This window comes from Diaphorina citri, unplaced genomic scaffold (assembly GCF_000475195.1).
Source record: "Diaphorina citri unplaced genomic scaffold, Diaci psyllid genome assembly version 1.1 scaffold580, whole genome shotgun sequence".
NCBI classification, from domain to species: domain Eukaryota; kingdom Metazoa; phylum Arthropoda; class Insecta; order Hemiptera; family Psyllidae; genus Diaphorina; species Diaphorina citri.
Window position 1 is genome coordinate 184,000 of NW_007378014.1, and position 9,488 is coordinate 193,487.

At 39.4% G+C, this 9,488-nt stretch overlaps 2 protein-coding genes across 2 annotated transcripts in view; one reads left to right on the forward strand and one right to left on the reverse strand.

Annotated features, from left to right (window-relative positions):
- The window catches only part of LOC103510304 (transcription initiation factor TFIID subunit 3-like), a 3,872-nt gene extending 1,425 nt beyond the window's left edge, over nucleotides 1-2,447 (reverse strand). The window contains exons 1-2 of the mRNA XM_026824386.1: nucleotides 873-2,447; nucleotides 138-407 (exon numbers count right to left, since the gene is read on the reverse strand). Of these exons, the coding sequence (XP_026680187.1) occupies nucleotides 138-407; nucleotides 873-2,253 (1,651 nt within the window). The 5' untranslated portion in view covers nucleotides 2,254-2,447. The remainder of the gene's footprint in view (nucleotides 1-137; nucleotides 408-872) is intronic.
- A 3,386-nt stretch (nucleotides 2,448-5,833) lies between these two features.
- On the forward strand, nucleotides 5,834-6,593 carry LOC108252521. Its single transcript, XM_017444520.2, has one exon. It carries the CDS (start codon nucleotides 5,843-5,845, stop codon nucleotides 6,146-6,148), a length of 306 nt encoding a protein of 101 aa, XP_017300009.1. The 5' UTR covers nucleotides 5,834-5,842; the 3' UTR covers nucleotides 6,149-6,593.
- The last annotated feature ends 2,895 nt before the right edge of the window (nucleotides 6,594-9,488 follow it).

The window sequence follows — 9,488 nt, forward strand, 5'->3', positions numbered from 1 at the left end:
CTTCTTCTCTTTGTCCTTCTCCTTATTTTTAATCTTATCTTTGTCTTTCTTGTCTTTTTTCTTTTTAATTTTCTCTTTTTCTTTCTTCTTGTGAGTCTTCTTGTCTTTCTTGATGCTTTTGTCTTTCTTAATTTCACCAAGATCTTCTGAAGATGTCACTTTCACAATGTTTGGCACCATGGGTGTAACTCCAAGCTCAACGTCTTTAACTTTGGAGTATTCCTTTTCTTTAGGGCTTGTCTTTTCTTTAGAACTCATTTTCTCCTTGGGACTTGTCTTGTCTTTAGGACTAACTTTGTCTTTCATCTTTGACGGTGGAGGAGTGCCGGGGGGATGTACTAGAGGTTGTGGAATCAGAGGATGTTGTAGCATAGGGGGAAGTCTTGGAATGAGTCCAGGTCCTGCTACTGATGGGAACGGAGAGAATTGGAATGGGAACATTGGGGCACTCTGCCTCACAACTGCCTGATCATCTTCTTCTGTCTGTTTCATTTCTTTTTCTTTCTTCTTTTTCAACTTCTCCAATCTCTCTCTTTCCCTTTCTTTTTCTCTCTCCCTCTCCCTTTCTCTCTCTCTCTCCCTCTCCTTTTCTCTTTCCCTCTCCCTTTCTCTCTCTCTTTCTTTTTCTCTCTCTCTTTCTTTTTCCTTTTCTCTCTCCCTTTCTCTTTCCTTTTCTCTCTCCTTCTCTTTCTCCTTTTCTCTCTCCTTCTCTTTCTCCTTTTCTCTCTCCTTCTCTTTCTCCTTTTCTCTCTCCTTCTCTTTCTCCTTTTCTCTCTCCTTCTCTTTCTCCTTTTCTCTCTCCTTCTCTTTCTCCTTTTCTCTCTCCTTCTCTTTCTCCTTTTCTCTCTCCTTCTCTTTCTCCTTTTCTCTCTCCTTCTCTTTCTCCTTTTCTCTCTCCTTCTCTTTCTCCTTTTCTCTCTCCTTTTCTTTTTCTCTCTCCTTTTCTTTTTCATCTTTAGGTTTGGTTTGTAGTTTCTTGAAGATATTCAATTTAATTTTGTCCGGTTCTGATGTAATCTTCTCAATAGGTTCAGGTGTTGCTATTGGAGAAGTAACAGGATTTGGTTCAATGTCAGTTGCAGGAGGAGAACTGGGAAATGATTTCTTGAGAGCCAAGTCTTTATCCATGATTTCTTTAGCTTCTTTTTCTTTATATTCCTTAAGTTCTTTATCTTTTTGTTCTTTCTCCTTATCTTTTTCCTTGTGTTCTTTATGTTCTCTATCTTTTTCTTTGTGCTCTCTCTCTTTTTCTTTATGTTCTCTATCCTTTTCCTTGTGTTCTCTATCTTTCTCCTTATGCTCCATGTCCCTCTTCTTGTGTTCTCTGTCCTTGTCTTTCTTATGGTGGTGATGATGGTGATGGTGGTGGTGATGCTTGTGTTCTTTTGATTTGATTTTGGTTTGATGTCCATCTCCTAATTTAGGTATTTTCAAACCTTTGAATGCCTTCAGCTTGGATGTTTCCTTCATACTGATTAGTTTCTGTACATTAACATCTTCTTGACCATCTGCTGATCCTTTTCTATGTTCCAATGATTTCTTCTTTGATTTTCTAAACTCTCCTTTCACTTCTGGAGGAACGGTAGGGTATGAATGAGAAGAGGGGGAGCTTGATCTACAATCTGATGTAATCACTGGTAATCTAGACTCGGGAAGTTTTCCTTCTCTAGCAGGAGATAAGAACCCTGAGGTTGTCATCATAACACTTAGCACTTCCCGCATTGGTAAACACTCTTCTTCTAATTTTATTTTCTTTGCTTCATTACCTACAAGAGGTTCACTTGGCCGTTTGAATGTGTCAGGAACATTTTCAGGTCCTATTGGGGTATAAGATTCTTCCTCTAATTCCGGATACATAGCAGGTAGATGCTCATGTACATGGACAGGCCGGGTAACAACTTCTCGGCTGCCAGGTTTCAAAAATCTCAAATTTGATTCTTTCTTCACAGGGTATGCAGGTACTTTGATAGCTGGTAACACAGGAGTTACATTCTCCATGTAATTCTCAAGTTCTGCACCCAAGATGCCCATCTCATAGAATGCCAAGACCACGTCCTCCATGGACGGAGTTCCATGTCCAAAGTGATCTGAATACTGGTGGATATTTCTGGCAAGTTCCTTGAAGTATCCGTCCATAACATGGACCATAATGTTGAGAGGAGTGGTCAAAGAAGAATTCCAACCCACAGTCTGACATATTTGAGCTACAGCAATGCTGGCAAGTTCCCTTGTATACCTTGAATGAGATGCCATCTTACAAGTTGGGAATAATTACCTTGTACTGAAATTTCAACTCTGGTTACAGATGGAACCCCAAAAAACTCATCTCAGGTAGATATCCCTTCTTTTAAGATATCTTTAAAGTTATCACAAAAGTTTGAAACTATGGAAACTCAAAATTCACAGTCCATTTCAGATTTTTCAAAAAAATCATTTTTTTTTTTAATTTGAAAAAGCCTCCTTTTTAGCGTTGCCAGATTTTTCACAACAAACCTCGGTGAGAAATCGTACGCTTTTGAGGCCGTGGTTATGAACAGGGCCATCGTAGGACATCGTCGGACTTTTTGCGTGTAAAGTTGGCGGGAAATTCGAATTTTTGATTTTTTTTCCGCAACTTGTACAATCTGAATTCATTTTTTACTTTTTATCTTTAGTTTGCACGTTTATATTATACTTTTCATTTATATTAGCTATTAAAAACAAGCAAATTACAAAGCAAACAAAAATAAATATAAAATGAATTTTAAAAATTGCCGCCGGGACAGCTATCTCACGTCGTCCGAGCTCATCTCAGCCCTGTTCATAAACACACCCTAATGAGAAAGAATTTTACAAAAAATGAATTTTAAAAATTGCCGCCGGGACAGCTATCTCACGTCGTCCGAGCTCATCTCAGCCCTGTTCATAAACACACCCTCAAAGTGAATTACCGTACACTAGCAAAGCATTACCGTACAAATCATCTGGCAACACAGCAGCAGAGCACAGAGAAAAATCAATATGGAAACTAGCGCTTTACCAATATTGCGGAATTTCAAGAAAATAAACTCCGAAGAGGAGGAGCAGAATAGGGCAAATGGCATGGCAAAAGCTCGAGATTCGAGATCTCAAATCTCAAGTTACAAATACAAAACCATAAAAAAAGAAAATAAAAAAAAAACTTTCAAATTCAAAAGCTGAAGAAGGTTTAAAAGGATTATATATATATATATATTTTTTTTAACATATTTACGGGAATAAATCCCATTTTTACATTTATTTAAGGGGGAAAAAATACAATAAAACACTAAGCAAGTGTTTAGAAGAAATACCTACAGTAGAAAGAATTAAGAATTACCTACAATAGAAATTTTAATGTTCCCGAAAAGTATTGTGCTTGTACTTAGTGGAACATAAGAAGTCTTTTTTGTAAAAGAGGAAGTAATAAAGAGAAAAGGAATTTTAATTGTGTTAAGCATAAATGCTTGGCACAAATGTCGTTCCCTGCTTAATGCACTACGCTAAATTTTATGACTTGACTCGAACCACCAACCTCCAGATCCGAAGTCAACCGCGCTAACCACTACACCACTGAGGTTGGTTTTAAGAGGAAGTAATAAATAAATCTATTATTATTATTACCTCTCACAGGCCGAGCCCGACCAATACTCCCCCGGTTTGCAATTCGCAGTTCCGGCCTTGATACACGCGTTCTTCCTATTGAGCGAATACTCCGGAAGACACGTCAGACAGCCGCCGCTATTGCACGTCGCGCAACCGGACGGACAGGGGCGACACTCGCGCCGCTTCTTGTCCGGATAGTAGGTGGCCGGACAGGCGGCGTAACAGATGCCCGACAGCTCGTAGTAGCCGGAGCGACAGGTGACGCACTCCTTGGCCGCCGGACCGATGCAGGTTTCGCAGGAACTGTGGCACGGGGCACATCTGTGAAGCAGGGTGATGTGTGTGTTTGAAAGAAAAGAAATTATTATTATACAATTGGATCAAACTTTATTTACAGATACAGATGGTAAGAATATAAATACAAAATATAAATACAAAATAAAGTTTGATCAAGGGTGGGGTTAATGCCCAAGGCATTCTCTACCACCCCACCCTTGGTTTAAATACCCTAAAAGGAATCTTTTTAGGTACAAGGACTCTGATTGTTATAGTTAGCCTCTAAAGAGTCGATATTCTAAAATAACACCCATAGCCCTGAATGGGGTCAACGAACTACGCCGGGTGTGATAAGGGCTTAAGCCTACTAATCCGTCATCCCGCGCGCAAAGTGTTCTATAAGTTACCCTCAGTAGGTAAATAACTTTTTTTTTAATCTTTTTCCAAGAGGTTTGATAGAAGGAACTGTGACTACTGAGAGATCTTAGGTGATTGGAAGTACCTAAGGGAGTGAATAAATAGGTGTTTTTTTCCCCCTCAAGTGAAGACTATCTCTGAACCTTTAGTCACTAGTAGAATGGATATTGGATATTGGGACAATAAGTCCTATTTTGACAAGCCTAAAGCACTATACTACCGTGCTAAGCGAAAACGCCGTATGTCAAAAAATCGATTTTTGGTGCCAAATGGTTCCTATAATCCTAAATTTTGATCCTATATTTTTCTTCTTTTGCATCTTATCCTCTGGTAATACATCAGATAGTAGATGATACAGCTCTCCATTCATTTGTATTCCAGTGCATATGTGAGACAGGTCCACTTGTCTGAGCTTCACTCGCCAGTATTCTAAATATCTGGAAATTCCCATGTCAGATGTCAGAAGAAATAATTTTATTAATAAAGGAATTTTAAACATTTTAAATGTATGCCACAAATATAAAAATGATGAATGTCATTTCTTTGTGTTATTGTATCACAACTTTGGTGCACACTGTACTGCCGTGCTAAGCAAAAACGCCGTACCTATGTCAAATAAATCGATTTTTGGTTTTTGGTGCCAAATGGTTCCTATGATCCTAAATTTTGATCCTACATTTTTTTTTCTTTATCCTAAACCCCTTAAAAACCACTAAAACGTTTTGCCGTATGTCAAAAACGTATGTTTGCCGTATAGATTGAAATCTTTAAACTCGATTTCCCGAAAGTAGGGGTTTTTTTTTACATACGGCGTTTTCGCTTAGCACGGCAGTGTAGCATTGTAGGATTTTTCAAATATATATCTCAATAATCCTAACATCCAATGTTTACCTACCATGCTGGCACCGGTCGTTATGCGCATTTATATGTCATAGCTACTCATTTTCCTCACGAGGCTCAGTAGGCCCCGCAACAGCCAGTCAAAAATCACTAAAACGTTTTGCCGTATGTCAAAAACGTATGTTTGCCGTATAGATTGAAATCTTTAAACTCGATTTCCCGAAAGTAGGTTTTTTTTTACATACGGCGTTTTCGCTTAGCACCGCAGTGTAGCATTGTAGGATTTTTCAAATATGTATTGTGTGTATCTCAATAATCCTAACATCCAATGTTTACCTACCATGCTGGCACCGGTCGTTATGCGCATTTATATTACACAGCTACTCATTTTCCTCACGAGGCTGAGTAGGCCGCGCAACAGCCAGTTACGGAATCAATCATTTGCATGATACAAATTTTTTGACCACTACGCCATGGGAGCGTATGTCATAAATATGGTTTCCAATTTAGTACACCGCACTGACCCGAGTTTCGTTTCACTTGCAATCTCAAGAGTAAAATAATGTAATTGTAAATTGTAAATATGTGTTTAGCCAGCCTAGTTAGCTTAGTTGGTAGTGCGTCTGCCTCTTAAGCGCTAGGCCGCGGGTTCGATTCCCGCCCGGGGCGGATTTTATCCTGCTGGGATAATGTGCGTGAGTTAGCAATGAGTTTGGTACATAAACACCTGGTGGGTAATATGGAGAACCCCGCACTAGCATTCATCGTGAAGACACGCATCTCTAAGATCACACGTAAGGAGATACCAATGCAGAGTCTGCAGTTTAACTGTGATGAGGGTACCCTGGCGTACAGATGTCATGAGTGTCCTACGAGGAGGAAGAAGAAGACGAAGCAAGTGTGCAAGGATTGTAAGAAACCATTGTGTTTGGATCACTTGGTGAAGATATGTCAGGGATGTTATGCGAGACAGTCTGGACAACCAACGCATGATGAACAGGCCTTGTTCTAAATTCATCTCCCTGGAGTCTTCAGTCTAGCATACAGAAGGTCTGGGTTCGATTCCCGGCGTGGTCATTTCCTTCCTCAAACTTACTTGCTTTCCGTTTCCTCATCAAACTTGGTGCTACATCGACCATCCCGCCAATTTCCGTAAAAAGGAAACAACCGTCTTGTCCATGGAAAATTGTTGTTTTTAGTTCCGTTCGACATCTGTAGGGACTCTAGGTAAACATAAAACCTCGAGTATTAAACAAAGGATCTCATGGAAGAAAGCCAGCCTTTCCGAAAAAGGACCTTATCTGTTTAGGATAAAGCTCTTGACTCCTTAAATGTATAATGTTCTTTTTAAGATTTAAGAGTAAGTAACTATTTTGAATAATTTCTAGGGATTTTGTCTTTGTAAAATATCAAATGTACAAAGTAAAATACATTTTATATTCTAGAAGTTTTATAAATTATTGTCTCTGTTCCTTTGTTCATTATTTTCTATTATTTTTTCAGCAGGTAACCCAAGTGGGTATTACATTAGGTTTGCACACTGCACTTGTCGGAAAAGTATTGTTACGTGTACGTGGGCGTGAATGGGTTCGTAAAAGATTAGGACTAGTGAAAACACTCGCGAATTCGTTAATTAAATCCAGAGTACAACAAGTTTATTTAGTTCACAAAAAGTGTACACAGTCACCACTTGTCGGAAAAGTATTGTTACGTGTACGTGGGCGTGAATGGGTTCGTAAAAGATTAGGACTAGTGAAAACACTCGCGAATTCGTTAGTTAAATCCAGAGTACAACAAGTTTATTTAGTTCACAAAAAGTGTACACAGTCACTAGGTACAATCGCTATTACAAGGTACAATCTCTTATCACAAAGTACGATCGCTTATCTATCACGGTCACGGTTAACACTAAAACTTTCGCTTAGGTACTTTACTGTCACTTATCGCGGGATTAACACTTCGATCTTCGATATCACACTAGAAAACTCACTCACTATCACGGTACTAATCTCTTGACTATCGCTTACTAGATCGCTTAACAACACGGGTTTAACGCTCGCACAGATCCAATACAACACTAACTGACAGGTGGGTACCTTCCCTCAATTTATAGCTCCCCGAGAGAGTGAGGAAGCAGCATTTTATATCCTAGAAGTTTTATAAATTATTGTCTCTGTTCCTTTGTTCATTATTTTCTATTATTTTTTTCAGCAGGTAACCCAAGTGGGTATTACATTAGGTTTGCACACTGCACTTGTCGGAAAAGTATTGTTACGTGTACGTGGGCGTGAATGGGTTCGTAAAAGATTAGGACTAGTGAAAACACTCGCGAATTCGTTAATTAAATCCAGAGTACAACAAGTTTATCTAGTTCACAAAAAGAGTACACAGTCACTAGGTACAATCGCTATTACAAGGTACAATCTCTTATCACAAAGTACGATCGCTTATCTATCACGGTTAACACTAACTTTCGCTTAGGTACTTTACTGTCACTTATCGCGGGATTAACACTTCGATATCACACTAGAAAACTCACTGACTATCGCTTACTAGATCGCTTAACAACACGGGTTTACTTAATACAAGGTACAATCTCTTATCACAAAGTACGATCGCTTATCTATCACGGTTAACACTAACTTTCGCTTAGGTACTTTACTGTCACTTAACGCGGGATTAACACTTCGATATCACACTAGAAAACTCACTGACTATCACGGTACTAATCGCTTGACTATCGCTTACTAGATCGCTTAACAACACGGGTTTTTCGCTCGCACAGATCCAACACAACACCAACTGACGGGTGGGTACCTTCCCTCAATTTATAGCTTCCCGAGAGAGTGAGGAAGCAGTTGGAATATGCTAGAGAATTCCTCCCAAATTCCAGACAATCCTACGTCATTAATTCGTTTCTAGAACGGACTATAAAAGTCGACAATGTTGTGTCTATACCTGTTTACCTATAGGGAAGCAGCTGGAATGTGCTAGAGAATTCCTCCCAAATTCCAGACAATCCTACGTCATTAATTCGTTTCTAGAACGGACTATAAAAGTTGACAATGTTGTGTCTATACCTGTTTACCTATAAGTACCTATAGTTCTCGTTCTCGAACCCAAAATCCACACCCCGATCTATCCTAGTACAGGGGCTGTCAACTTGTGGCCCGAGAAGTACCTTTCTACATAGCATCTGGTACGCATAAACATGGAAGTTGGAGAGACCTGATTTCAAGATTCACGATTGTAACTAGTTCTGTTTGAATTCTACCAGGTTGCGCTACCAGTATCATTTTTGATTTTACTTCTCTAAGCTTTACGTCTTTATTATTCTGAGACGTCTCGGAGTGGATAGCCCTATGTATGACCATCGACAGAAAAATGTGTACTCGTATTTCCAATGCAAATATTTCAACGGTTAATTTCTGGTGTTCTCGTATTGACCCAAAACCTAAATGGGAAGTATTCTACAATACTTTTCTGGTGTTCTCGTATTGACCCAAAACCTAAATGGGAAGTATTGTACAATACTTCCCATTTAGGTGTTGGGTCAATACGAGAACACCAGAAATTAACCGTTGCCTATGTGATGAGAGACATACTAACGCACATTTTTCTGTCGATGGTCATACATAGGGCTTTCCACTCCGAGACGTCTCAGAATTATTATTCTGAGACGTAAAGCTTCGAGAAGTAAAATCAAAAATGATACTGGTAGCGCAACCTGGTAGAATTCAAACAGAACTAGTTACAATCGTGAATCTTGAAATCAGGGCTCTCCAACTTCCATGTTTATGCGTACCAGATGCTATGTAGAATAGAAAGGTACTTCTCGGGCCACAAGTTGACAACCCCTGTACTAGGATAGATCGGGGTGTGGATTTGGGTTCCAGAACTATAGGTACTTATAGGTAAACAGGTATAGACACAACATTGTCGACTTTTATAGTCCGTTCTAGAAACGAATTAATGACGTAGGATTGTCTGGAATTTGGGAGGAATTCTCTAGAGCAGTAGCACATTCCGACTGCTTCCTCACTCTCTCGGGAAGCTATAAATTGAGGGAAGGTACCCACCTGTCAGTTAGTGTTGTGTTGGATCTGTGCGAGCGTTAAGTAAACCCGTGTTGTTAAGCGATCTAGTAAGCGATAGTCAAGAGATTAGTACCGTGATAGTGAGTGAGTTTTCTAGTGTGATATCGAAGATCGAAGTGTTAATCCCGCGATAAGTGACAGTAAAGTACCTAAGCGAAAGTTTTAGTGTTAACCGTGACCGTGATAGATAAGCGATCGTACTTTGTGATAAGAGATTGTACCTTGTAATAGCGATTGTACCTAGTGACTGTGTAC

What these genes read in the sequence shown, in the direction of transcription:
- LOC108252521 (XM_017444520.2), top strand. Translation starts at nt 5,843, where the DNA reads ATGAGTTTGGTACATAAACACCTGGTGGGTAATATGGAGAACCCCGCA.